At 43.2% G+C, this 13135-nt stretch overlaps 2 protein-coding genes and 1 long non-coding RNA gene across 3 annotated transcripts in view; 2 read left to right on the top strand and 1 right to left on the bottom strand.

Moving 5' to 3' along the window:
* The first annotated feature begins 1454 nt into the window (after positions 1 to 1454).
* Positions 1455 to 4452, top strand: gcsha (glycine cleavage system protein H (aminomethyl carrier), a). Its single transcript, XM_035641847.2, has 5 exons — positions 1455 to 1633; positions 1827 to 1909; positions 2249 to 2312; positions 2771 to 2902; positions 3882 to 4452. The coding sequence occupies exons 1-5, from the start codon at positions 1483 to 1485 to the stop codon at positions 3977 to 3979; spliced, it is 528 nt and encodes a 175-aa protein (XP_035497740.1). The 5' UTR covers positions 1455 to 1482; the 3' UTR covers positions 3980 to 4452.
* Positions 3943 to 9537, bottom strand: si:ch1073-390k14.1 (deoxyribodipyrimidine photo-lyase). The gene is made up of 9 exons (XM_035641843.2): positions 8866 to 9537; positions 7256 to 7928; positions 6863 to 7174; positions 6594 to 6766; positions 6399 to 6483; positions 6018 to 6250; positions 5711 to 5905; positions 5395 to 5620; positions 3943 to 5272 (listed from the first exon to the last, which is right to left on the bottom strand). Exons 1-9 carry the CDS (start codon positions 9094 to 9096, stop codon positions 4728 to 4730), a joined length of 2673 nt encoding a protein of 890 aa, XP_035497736.1. The 5' UTR covers positions 9097 to 9537; the 3' UTR covers positions 3943 to 4727.
* LOC118314994 overlaps positions 8282 to 13135 on the top strand; it is a 31533-nt gene continuing 26679 nt past the window's right edge. The window contains exons 1-2 of the long non-coding RNA XR_004794778.2: positions 8282 to 8455; positions 8888 to 9110. This is a non-coding gene — a long non-coding RNA (uncharacterized LOC118314994). The remainder of the gene's footprint in view (positions 8456 to 8887; positions 9111 to 13135) is intronic.

Raw genomic sequence — 13135 nt, 5'->3', positions numbered from 1 at the left:
CAGACCTTTAACCAGTAAAAAAAACTATATGACATATGTACCCATCACTGCACAAATTCCAAAATGGTTACACAATGTAGGGAAACTGATTACTTGTGTAGTTTTTATTGGTTATAAAATCACACTATTATTTTATGGGTCTAAAATTATGGTTTTGGGGTCTCTGAAGAGACGAAAGCTATTATCATGAGAAGAAGATTCAAGACAACATAACCTTGTGTTCCTTCGCCAGTCTCCTTTTAAATAAATTTAATTTTAACATGCAGCCATTTCTTTTTCTGTATTTGGTGTGCTGCAGGACTCGAGATTCGTTATACTGCAGACCTATAGCAGACTTTACTTTCCAAATGGGACATGATGTAAAAATAACATATTAAACAGTCATCACTTTGATAGGCCCAGTTTATTCAGTCTGGGGCTGATGTTGATTTTGTTCAGACTGCGGCAATCGCATGTTTAGACGCAGGGCAGTATTTGTAACAGAAACTAGATCTCAGCTGGTTTTCAATGATAGATTTGCACATCTGGAAAATGGCATAACCGAGATTGTAACTTGTTCGGCATAACCTAGAATCCAGCAAAGCAATCAGACACCTTTATGTTCCTGTTTGCATTATTGGCAGTAATTTGGGTTTTTTGGTGGTTGGAGGAGCTTAAAAGATCAACAAATTTTCAGCTTCTGTGTTGCTTAGAGGAGTAACATACCAAAGATTTCCACAAGGTTTTAAAAAAGGGGGGGATAGAGCGAGAGAAAGAAAAACGGGTCAAACTGTAGTCTATTTTGAAAATGAAAACATGGAATTTGAGGTTTAATGGCTAAAGCGGAAAAACCATGGTGGCCTATTATTAAAATGAGCTCAAGATAGTTAAAAAACCAGGAAGGAAAAAAAATTAAGCCACAATTTCAAAATAAAGCATCGGTTTAAAACCAGAATTTTAATAATCAATCCAGAACTCCCTTTCTGCCTCCCCCCTCTTTCTTTGTCTCTCCCCCATTTCTTTCCTTTCAATCCAACTGGTAGAGGCAGACAGACACCCACCTTTAGTCTGGTTCTGTTGGAGGTTTTTCTTCCTGTTAAAAGAGAGTTTTTCCAACCTCACTCTGGAAATTGCCTTGAGATCATGTCAATTGTGATGTGGCAGACTCAGGCAAAGTGATTATAGTAATTACAGTTTTGACCAAATGTGTATGCAAATCAAAGCAAAAAAAACCAGAAAGTAGCATTGAGTATTAGCAAATATGTGATTTTAATTTGATTTTATGTTGGTCGTTTTGGATACAATCAAGGTGTTTTGTGAACAGGACTCTTCGGTGCTGCTCATGACTGTCAGAGACATTTATTTTCTGGCTCCAAATGTGAATACAGGTTATTTCTGTCCATAGATAATTTGATCATGGCCAGAGGGGGCAGTAGAGCGCCACTGATACCTTGAATAACCACGAAGAAGAAAAACCCATGCGTTCATCACTAAGCGACAAAGATGGCTGCCTGTGGGCTTTTCCGCTCCCTGTCTTCCAACTTTTCCACACTTTTGCCTTTACTCACCCGCTCGACTGCTCTTTCTCCCCTGCGACTGGCGTGCACACCTTATCCTCGGAGAACACTAGCCTCCTCTGTCCGGTTATCAGCAGGTATTAACCCGTGTGAATACGCGCTAACTGTCGCATGTTAGCTGACATTGTAGCATTAGCCCCGAGATAAGGACAGTCGGAGGAGTCACACTGGATTTGTCCTTGTTGTCATGGCTGGCCGTGTATTACAGAATACTTAAAAACTTCAGCGGGGGGCTGTGTCTGTTTCTGAGTCTGTTGTGTTGTCTTGCAGCACTTAAATTCACAGACAAGCACGAATGGATTCGGGTAGAAGACGACGGAATTGGGACCGTCGGCATCAGCAAATTCGCGCAAGTAAGTTCCCCTGGCAACGCACCGCCCATCCTCATTGATAGGCTGTAGTTGTAAGACGGATCACTCCCGGTGCCTTTACACCATGTTGCCTCCACACCGCTCCGAAATGTTTGAGCCTTTTAAACGTTGACCTTTTTTTAGAAACGATGACGCACAGACGCACGCTCGTTTCCTGATTGGGTCTTACAAACACTACAGCTTATTAGAACAGGTGTATTTCTCTTAATATCTTTGTGTAACGTAGCAAACCCTCTCTTCCTCTGTGTGATTGTTGTCGTCCTTTTGTATACTATGTTCTTGTTCTCTCTCTTATGAAGCACTTCTTTCTCCAACTCGCAGGAGGCTCTGGGAGATGTAGTTTACTGTGGACTGCCAGAGGTGGGGACACAGCTGGCTCAACAAGGTACGACGCGGTGGCTGCGGCTGATTCAACTATTGATATCAGAGGAATGAAGCCTGATCCACCACACACCGATATGACATCTGTTTCAAGAAATGAGATTGAGTCCAGACCATATTAGGTCATTTATGAGTGAGTGTTGGATATTAATGGGAAAAAATGAAGCCCAGATAAGATATTTCGTGAAATGGTGCGAGGCACTGTATGTCCTGTCTGGTGCAGTACTTGGTCACAATTGTTATATAAAATAGATAGGGGGACTTTATTAAAATGGCTGCATAATGGGTTGACTGATATCTCATTATTACATTTAGTCAAAATCTTTGTTTGGCTGTGGCTGAAATACAATGATGTGATACAGGTTTCGGAACGTATTATGATTTGTGAGCAAAACGATCATTTGATTGAACCTCTATTTGATTGATAAACATACTGATGTTATCTTTTTCTTTTTGCCACAGATGAGTTTGGAGCTCTGGAAAGTGTGAAGGCAGCCAGTGAACTCTATTCCCCTCTGACTGGAGAAGTTGTTGAGGTCAACACACTACTGGCAGACAACCCTGGTCTTGTCAACAAATCATGCTACAAAGATGGTAAGCACACACAATAAGCTATGTTGTCCATCAATGTAGATCATTCTGTTATGTGGAGAGGGCATTGGAAAAAAAGAAGGAAAATATCCAATGTGAGGCCTTAAACGGGAGTGCCAGCTGTTGGAGATTTATGGCAGATGTTGCAGGATCCCATTTGACTGTATTAATAATAAAACCTCAATCCTTTCTATAGTTTGTACATTGACACTGGTCTTGGTTTACCTTCTAAAAACTTTTACTCTAGTTATCCTTTGACAGGTTTATATCTCACAAAAGAAATTATTTCAGTCGTACATTGTTGTTGATTTTTTATGTTGAACAACTAAAATAATTTTATTTCTTTTTTTATCTTATATCAAAATTTTTACAGACACATGCTAATATTGTACTTAATATAGTAATGTCTGAAAAATGAAAACATTATTTTTAACTATTACAAATTATAAACCGTTAACTAGCAACATTAGTTTTTGGACAGAAGGGGGCAGTAACGCAACATTATATATAATTCAGTCACTGTAGAATGGCAGACATGATGCTGGTTTTGTATGATTAGCAATAGTACTTTTAATTAATTAACCTATATAGCATATTTTGTATATTTAATTGTGTGAACTATCTTAACTCTACATATGATTCATACCAGTAGTTGTCACAAGTAATAATCTCCTCTTTTTTTTCCCCTGCCAGTGTCATACCTTTATTTTTTGTGGTAGTATGGTAATGCACTGCAGAATTTAAAAATATAATTTCCTGTAACAATAGTGTTACATATTGTGCATTTATAATGGAAATTTGACAACTACAAAGGTAAACACTGTTAGTTCAAAGTCGTCAGAAGTTTATTTTCACACTTAAGTGATGGGGGGGGCATAGGCCATTGGGAAAATAGTGCTTTGCTGATAAACATATGTGACTTGTGATAACAGCACAATCTTTGACACAATGCTTAACCTGATGTTAACCTATTTAAATATAGGCTGGCTGATGAAGATGACCATTGCCAACCCCACTGAGCTCGACACTCTAATGGATGAAGCCGCCTACGAGAGATACATCCGCTCCATTGAGGACTAACCTAACACCCTTTTAAGTGCTATGCTCCCTATCTCCTTTTCAAACACCGCTGGCAGGGAGATGCACAAGATGTGCCTGTGTCAGGAACAACGCTCTGCTTAGCATCCACCAGTGGAGCTCAAGACCTCCAGTTCTCTGACCTGCCAATGTTGTAGAGCTGTTAGGAATCCATTATCTACTGTTAAAGACTGACTCACGGGGACCTGCCAGTCTGCACTGACTGAAAATTCAGTGTTGAGTTCTTGCAGCCCCAAACAGAAGAGACTGAGACTAACAGTCAATAGAACAGTTTCCAAGCATTTTAGTCAAAACTTAAACTTGAATTTCTGTTCTAGGGCATTGTTAGACTTTAAAAGAAGCACTTTGGTCTTTATGGTATTATTAATTATGTTGGTCTACATCGCATGTATGACGGAAACATTGTAGACATGGGACCTGTACAATAGAAAATAAACAGTTCCTTACACATTTGATACTTCTCTCATTCTTTATTTCCCAAAGTATCAAGTATATTGGCTAACGGAAACCAATGTTTTTCACATAAGATGGTATAATACCATTGCTCAATCCATTGCAAAATGTTAAAACCCAATCACAAAACTTTGAGTCATCAGTCTCAACGTAAACCAATGTCTTTGTACTTAAAGACGATTTTCTGTAACATTTTTTACATTTGCATGTTAAGCCTAGTAACTGTCTGGTTTCTTGAAACCTGTAAACTCCACGTCTGTATCGCCTGATCTCTGGGTCATCTTAGTGAAGTGACCACCCCACCAGGCACTAAAGAGAACTTGTCCTTGGCTTTTGGAGTTCGCCTTGCTCTTCCCTGAGGTGCAGGAGGCGTAGGGAGTCCCTCCATTCTGCGATAGTCGCTCTCCAGCCTTTCCTTTCTCTGTGTTCCCTCATACATCACACTGGCAGTGAAGTCTCTCTCATTAAGGAAGGCAATGGTCTCATCCCTTTTGCGGCTCACATACCCCTTTAGAACAGCATTGTAGGGGTTTGAGGCGGCGTCTGCATCTGGATCTTCTAGTTGGTGCTTGAACTCCATGCGGGTGATGACAGGCAACAGGAACTGCTTCGCTTCTGCTGCCACACCACCATTCCTGTGTGATGAGCCCAGGGCCTCTGAGACAAGACGTGGGGGCAGAGGCACCAAGTCACAGCCTGTGCGCTTGTCCACAAACTGTCCAAACTCTTTGCGCACCAGTGCTACATCTTGCAGAGAACGACTTCTTCGTTCCTCTAGGTCTGTAATTATTCGATCAGGATATGTCTGGCCGAATACCACACCTATACAGTGAGGATGGCACCGTAAGGACAATAGTGTCATGAGTCAGACAGGTGGCATTAAAAAATTACAAACTCATTTTAGAAAAAAAGTGAACAGTTGACCACACGGCCACATTTCTCACCTGCACGTCGAAGCATAGACGCAGGGCATTTCCAGGGTTTATGAATGAGCTCATCAGGAAGATCTGCAAGTTCAGGACACCACTTCCTTACATAGCTGCCGTAGGGGTCACACGTCATTGCAGCATCTGTGGGATGCATGACGAAGTTCCAGTGGTCCAGGCCACACATGCCCCCATTCTGCCACATCATAGCATCTATGGCAACATCTGCATCCAACAGGGTGTCCTAAAAACATGTAAATGGTAGATACAGTCACTAAGTAGTACTTACTGTGTATTGCTTTGCATGATATGTATATGTGCAAGCACGTCTCACCTGGAACCAGCGGTAACCATCTTGCCATGGCAGATGGAGATACGCTATGAGGAAAGATGCCACCACATGTCTCATGTAGTTGTTCATCCAGCCGGTCAGCCATAGCTGCCTCATGGCTGCGTCCACAAGAGGGTAGCCTGTTCGACCACGTTGCCAGGCCTTCAGGTGGCCTCGATCATTGCTCCACCGCAGATTCTGCGAGAATCAAGGAAGGAATATAAGTGTAGTTCAACTTTACCTCTCATTTAAGTGTAACATTCAAAAGTAAATTTCTATGTGTATCAAGATGTCTGCAGCCAATTTCTACCTTGTATGGAGGTCTGAGGGATTCCCAGGGGAGGTCAGGAAACAGTGTCAACTGCCAGTAGGCCAAATCTCTCCAGGCCAGTTTCCGTTGGAACTTTGGGGGTCGACAGCGCGCCCCCTTGGCATCCCACAGCAGCCAGCGTGGGCTGAGCTGACCAAAGTGAAGGTAGGGAGACAGAGAGCTGGTGTTTGGAGCATCTGCCCTCCCTGACTCTTTTTCATACCTATACACACCTAGGACACATGGCAGTAATCATTATTCACTGTTATGTCAATTTTCTTAAGATGGAATGGCTCGCTGCTACTTTAGAAATGGCCCATTGTCATTTTCAATATGGCCTGCTGCCAACCCACTGCCACTTTTACATGCAAGGTGTCTCACCATCATGTAGAAAGGCCTCTAGCCGGGCATGTGCTCCTTCTTCACTGAAATCCCAGGATTTACGAATGTTAAATGCCCAGTCAACCTGACACCAAAAATGAAATCAAGAAATATTAGAAACCGCATGATCTTCTCCTAATCGTATTAGGGGCCTTTATCTTAGCTGGAGAGGACTGCTGTGCTCTGATTACTGACCATTGTACCATCCTTCCTTCGGGGCATTCGAGCCAGCTCTAGATTGTCCAAACAGACACCCTGGGGCCAGTGGGCAGGTGTGGGGAGAGATCCGGGAGGCTCCAGGGGAACCCCTAACGCAGACCCTGGATTCTGTCTACAGCAGCTCATGAAGTGAGACACTGAACCTATACCTTCAGAAGAAAACAAACACGAAATTGCATTTTAACTCTGATTGCGGAACACATTAAGCAATCACAGTGCAGCAAGTTCACCTAATTGTGACTTACCTCTGAGCCCCACACCCTCCGTGCTGACAGAGTAAGGGTCTCTGAGACAGTAAGAGTGGAACACCTTGCACTGAACACCAACTTCCTGCAGAGCTGACACCACCACGTCGTCCCTCTCCTTTAACCAGGGCTCATACAGGGCATTAGCCAGCACTGTTCTCGCCCCCGTCTCCTTTATCAGCTCCCTGAGGGTATGCAGGGAAGATCCCACCCCATGCCCCTCTCCATTTGCCTTGAGAAAAATAAGATGGCTGCCAATGCACTCCAGAGACGAACGGAAACAAGATAAAGCTTGATGAAGCCAGTATTTGCCTGTAAAAGGGAGAGAACTATTTGATGACAAATATTATATGGAGGGGCAGTTATGGACATGATCTAAAGAAGTTAACTTACAAGCTCCCCCCATAGCCACAGTGATCCCTGGTCCCTCCTCTTCCTCGGGGCTCCATATGAAAACAGGAATGACAGGTGCCCCGACCTCCAATGAGCCAATCAGAGCCGGGTTGTCACACAGTCGCAAGTCTCTCCTAAACCACAGTAAAACGGGTGACGGTGCTGATGGAGAGCTGGGCAAACCTACAACCTGCTGGCCACCCCCTTCACGGCGCTTTCGCCTGTTCCGGGAGCGTTTTGGTTTCTCTGTTCGATTCAAATCTCCCTCTTCCATGGTTTGGTCGCTTTTTAAAACCGTCTTTTGTGTGGAAAATGAGGCAGGTGGTCTAGAAACATATGCAGATTGACTAGTCCCTGTTGTCCCTTTACCACCTTTGTCAACATTTGTGCTTTTCTGCAGTTCAGTCTCTTGGGTTATCTGTGGTGGGCACACCATGCCCCAGGGTCCCGTTTGAGCTAAGTGTTTTTTTTTCCTCTGGCCACGTACATCTGCTTGCTGGGTGTGGCTGCTTCCCTGTGGCTGAGATACTGAGTTCAGATGAACAGAACTGCTTTGACTCGGTGTGTCTCCAGGCTGCTGAAGTCTGGATTCTGTGCCAGGGGTTGACAGCTGGTGATCTTTCATTTCCAGTGTAGACAGAGCCAGTGCAAGTTCCAGTTCATCATCTTCAGTCTGCAATTGAATTAGAACAAACCCATTATTAGTACGGCCAACTGTTCATTGCTAAGTCGTCAAGGTGATAAATATCATGAGCAACATTTACGATTACAATGTGCCAAAAGTCCAAGCGTAACAAGTGTAAGACAGCAAGTTTTTTTCTAAAAAATGTCAAGAAGAAGTCACTTTAATCTAAATGGCCAAACACAAAGTTTGGCGTTTTGAAGAAAAAAGTGCAAAAATGTGATTCTACGTTATGGACAACCAAGACTGTTGTTAGAGAAAAAGATAAGCTTCTTTGATTAAACACTATACTCGATTAAGTAATGGAAATTTAACAACAGCACATCTCCTTGACTTTCAGGCCACTGGGATTCTAAACACTGTCACCACGACTGTGGGTCAGCCGCTGTTAACAAGTTAACATGACGAGCGTTGGGAGCAAAGAATCAGACATAGTGAAGGGCGCCGGGGGTCTGCTGCTGATCTCAAGAGGTGGAAGAAAATGAAAATAAAAACTATCTGACTGCTAAAAATCCAATGTAAGTGACACTTATATTTAACAGGCGGCCAGTAAGAGAGATGTTCATTTGGCTCTATTTCTGCTCAAGTAGAGATAAGATAATTCCACCTGCAGCTGTTTGCCAACACAGTTTCCCTTGAAGGTTTAAAAGATCTGCAGGTTTTTTTTATATCATATATAAACAATAGCCTATATATTGAAATGGTATAATACCAATAACATAATACTTTTGTATAAAATGTATTATGGGTATTTTTTTCCCTTGCTTTTCATTAGGAGTATCTGTAAACTCTCTATGTCACTTGTTATTTCTTGAAATAATCTATTTGTGTGTGTGTGTGTGTGTGTGTGTGTGTGTCTCATCGTAGCTATAACGTTAGAAGTTTAGTAATACTTATATTCATTACACACATTCACTGCTTCACTGACCTTATGGAAATATCCCTGGTAGACGGAGGTGAGTGCGGCGTGCAGGGAGCGGTTGGCCGCGGACAGGGGCTGGATGAGGGACTGGAACTGGGAGCGGGTCTCCTGGTGACCCAGGACCGAGACGCACATCGCGAAGAACCCCTCCGGATCCTCTCGACCCGCCAGCACCTCTCTCAACCACTTCCTCACCGACGCTTTACTGTCGTCGGCGTCGACCACCGGCCGAGGCATCTTCCAAGCGAAAGGTGACGTTATATTATGTCAAATGCCGTACGAGTTATTTTTTTCAAATAGTGCAATACACAGCTTAATGCCGAGCCATCCAGTCGTCCAGTTGCTCTTCTCCGCCGGTTACTAAACACCAGCTGTTTCAGAGTTACAAAACACACGTGTGTGTGTGTGTTTTGTAACCTGCAAAAAATGTTTGTAATTGTCTCATATCACCAGTAGGGGTCGGACAAGTCTAACGAATGAGAGTGTGGGAGGAGGGGGGTGAACATGGGCGCCTTTTTTACAGCATGTAAGTAACAGTTGTTTCGATTTCGTTCCAGTGAAAGAATATGAATAAGATAAAAAAAAATATATAGGCAATTTCTCTCTCTCTCTCTCTCTCTTTGTTTCACCTTCCTCTCTACTACCTGTCAGCTATGCTGTCAAATGACCCGAGTCCCCGAAATCCAATCAAATAGTTCAATTTGACCTGATGTAATGAGATGTGGTGGTGGGGATTTCTCCCTTAAAAACACACATTCTACTGTGTTGTGGCCTCTTTCAAGTGCACCCTGAGACTGAAAACAAAGCCAGGAGACAGTGAACCCAGCAGTGATTTTTTTTAGGCATTAAAATGTATTCGCTCTGTAGTGAGGTCACTGTAATTGTTTTGTTTTTTTAAAGAAATCATGCATATGTTTTTGAATGTATGTAGCAGGGAACCATGGTTTGTGACACTTGTGGATCGCACTCTACAATGCTCTGTGTGGTTATATACTCAACCAATACACCACGAAATTACACCACTTATTTTTCTTTTTTAATGCCAGCAATAATTCTCAAGTACTCATCTAAAATATGACTAAAATGGGCTTCATGTACACGAACATGCAGTCTCAATTATTCAGGCTTTTAAAGAGGGAAGAAGACTGTATGAAGGGAAGATGTGTTGAGAGCTGTGGCATATGAGAGAGAGGGAAAGAGATTGAGAGAGAGAGAGTGGGAATCAATAGTGTTTAGACAGAGAAGTGGAGTCTAAGTGTGTGATCAATAGAGAGCAGAGAGGAGAGATTAGCTGCTTTTCTCTCTCAAACTAACACTGACAAATTGGTGAATTGGTGTATCGGCCCTTGGGCTAAACGGATTGACCTGCTGTTTCCATGTTCCACCGTGTACTGTCAATAAAGATCTGTGTTCGTTGTAGCTATCAATGAAGAGGGTGAATGAAGCACCCGAAGAGAGAAAAAGGGGATGCGAGGGAGCAAAATGGAGAAGAGGAGAGGGGGAATAGCAAAGTGCAGCTCAGGTGCCCGTGTAGCCTCGATGCTCACAAAATGTCCACACCTCTGTCTCATTATCATGTACGTGCACTCACATGTGCATCCTCGTGCACACCGTTATAAAACCATAATAACGTCTCCAGGAAAATTAATGGAAAGACAGATTAAAAACTAAGTGAGGAGAAACGGGCCACTGGTGTAGCTATTTGCAACTCATAAATCATTCTGACACCCCCACGCGCATGTAGACACATCCATAGACACACACACACACACACACACACGTACACACACACACACACACACACACACACACACACACACACACACACACACACACCTACACACATACTGTAATTAACCACAGGCTATTTACTCTCTCCTGCTGTAAATTAGACATGCAGACACAGTTATTACATTAGGGGGATCTGCCATGCAGAATACTAACAGGAGGAGGAGGGGGGCATGCGTACACACAACAACTTGCTCGTACAAACATAAACACACACACGCACACACATACACGTACACATAAAGAGGGCATGGAAGAATCATAGACTGACGGGAGTGAAAATGAAGCTGCAGCACAGAGAATAGGGGCCCCCAGCTCTTTGTTCCCTGCTGCATTTCATTATCTGAAACGCCAGCCAACACACACGACACACACACGGAACGCACCTCCCCCTTCCCTAAAGCTGTCTGCCTCCACTCCATGCACACGGCACAAAAAAGAGAGGAAAATAGAGATACTGCGTCAGTGCCATTCACTGGCATCTGGACTCAGTCATGACAAGCATGTCTGCATGGTCATCCTGAGCTGATTAGCCGGTCCAGATGCTGCTCCGAAGCTGGCAGAAAGCACTATCCCATAAATTCTATGTTAAGCAGAACAATAGGTGATGAGGACTTGATTAAAGCAGGTATTGATACTCTGTCTTGGGTAGCTTGTCTCCATTTAGTTCATCTGAAGTTTTTTTTCCCTCTCTCCTGGCAGTCCACCTCCTTCTATTTGTGTGTGTGTGTGTGTGTCCTCTGGTTCCCCCTACCTCCCTCGCCCCTCTCTGTCCCTCTGTTTTCCCACGGTGATCGATAGCTCATTACAATCATTGACTGCAGCTCATCAGCACCTGTTAGGGTCTGAGGAGAAAAGAGAGAAGGTGCATGTGCGTCAGAGTGTGTGTTGTGTGATGCAAGCCTAGAGATAAATATAAAAAAAGATTGGACTGGAATGAGTCAGAGTTCAAGTTTGACATTTGAGTGGTTTTTTTTTCTGATTCACATTCATTGCTGCAGGTGTCTCGTTTGTCACCGCTTTATGGTTCGTGGTCTTGGGGAACATCTTATTATGCATCTCACGTGGGTACCATGGATTGTTGCTATGGTGATTGCCAAAGGAGCCATAGTATTATAGGTGTTTATCTTAGACAGGAGCAAGGCTACTCACCATCTATCAGGACACGCTTCAATATACCACTCAGTTTGGACCACACAATAAGATCAACACAGTCACATGGGGACAAAAGGAGAAAAAAAACCAGTATACAACACAGTCAATTGTTTATGTGATTTCATGGATAGACTGTTCTGTATTCATATTCCTGGAAGAAACACCTTGTTCAAACACTCAATTGGTTTAATGCGTCACTGCAGGGTTTGTTTTTGGAGAGGACAGACTGTGAGCAGCAAGAAGCAAACAGAGAATAGGAGAGGGACTCTGAGAGACTATTAAAAGCTACACACCATGGTTAAAGGCAAGAAAGAAAATGTGCTAAAAAAAGATGCAAAATAAAAGAGAATAGAGGAACCTGAAGAAATCCTCTGTGTATTCATTCACTGCATGTGGACACAGAAAAAGAGGAAAATTGGCATAAGAGTGGGTAGTTGGGATGGTAAAATGTGATATAGAGTGAATACAGTGAAAACAGGGGAGGACTTAAAGGGAACAAGTCTCTCAGCCCATGCATAAATTACACACATCATTTACATATTCATTATGTTTTGTGTACTAATGAGAGTATTTGCTTAATAGCTCCACCACCACTGGCAGCTTTTGTTTGACTTGAGAGGTTTTACAGAGGAGAAGAAAAGGAAAAAAACAAGGGACAAAGGGTCATCTTGGTGAAGTGGGTGAGGTTAATGGCGCACAATCGATTTTACTGATAATCGGATCAATGGTATTGCTGTATGGTGGATGTGAAAAAGCACATCCTGTACAAGAGATGTGAAATGAAGCGCGCACGATGGGGGTTGGTAAAAGTTAATTAAAACAACACAAGCTTTCTCCAAACTCAGGGCTCTCTTCATCTTTCTCTTCTTGTCTCGGTGGAATAAGTAACTGCTGCATTAATTACCTACAGGGCAGTCACTCTGAGCATTCCTTCAGGTGCCAGAAAAGTCTCCCGTATGACAACAACAGGCAATGATTTGTGGTGTGCATTTAGGAAATGAGAAGTTGCATGTGTCAGTTAAGTAATATTGTGTATAATGCAGCATTTAATACAAACACAGATGGTAAACGATTCAGAAAGTGGATGAATGAAGTGAGGGGAAGAGAGAGGGATGTAAATGTAAAGACAGGGGGAAGGGCAACGGAGGGATGAGCTACAAATGAGGGCTATGGCGGTGGCAGGTTGGCACAGTGCCATCCAGTCAGGACTTGAGCGGGGGCGGGCATGGGCACGGGCGAAGGGGCGAGGAGAATAAGAATGGAAGAGGAAGAGAAACAGACTTCCATACTGTTGTGATAGTGCCACCTTGGCACATGCACAATGGGGCGAAAC

The sequence above is a fragment of the Scophthalmus maximus genome, chromosome 7 (genome assembly GCF_022379125.1).
Source record: "Scophthalmus maximus strain ysfricsl-2021 chromosome 7, ASM2237912v1, whole genome shotgun sequence".
Classification (NCBI taxonomy): domain Eukaryota; kingdom Metazoa; phylum Chordata; class Actinopteri; order Pleuronectiformes; family Scophthalmidae; genus Scophthalmus; species Scophthalmus maximus.
Note: the sequence above shows the minus strand (reverse complement) of the source record. Positions and strands in the feature narration are given on the sequence as shown.

Coding starts and splice junctions, on each gene's coding strand:
- gcsha (XM_035641847.2), top strand. CDS start 1,483: ATGGCTGCCTGTGGGCTTTTCCGCTCCCTGTCTTCCAACTTTTCCACA. Junction 1,910..2,248: donor GCATCAGCAAATTCGCGCAA/GTAAGTTCCCCT, acceptor TCCAACTCGCAG/GAGGCTCTGGGAGATGTAGT. Junction 2,313..2,770: donor GACACAGCTGGCTCAACAAG/GTACGACGCGGT, acceptor TTTTTGCCACAG/ATGAGTTTGGAGCTCTGGAA.
- si:ch1073-390k14.1 (XM_035641843.2), bottom strand. CDS start 9,096: ATGCCTCGGCCGGTGGTCGACGCCGACGACAGTAAAGCGTCGGTGAGG. Junction 5,906..6,017: donor CCCTCAGACCTCCATACAAG/GTAGAAATTGGC, acceptor TGATTCTCGCAG/AATCTGCGGTGGAGCAATGA. Junction 5,621..5,710: donor ATGGTTACCGCTGGTTCCAG/GTGAGACGTGCT, acceptor ACATGTTTTTAG/GACACCCTGTTGGATGCAGA.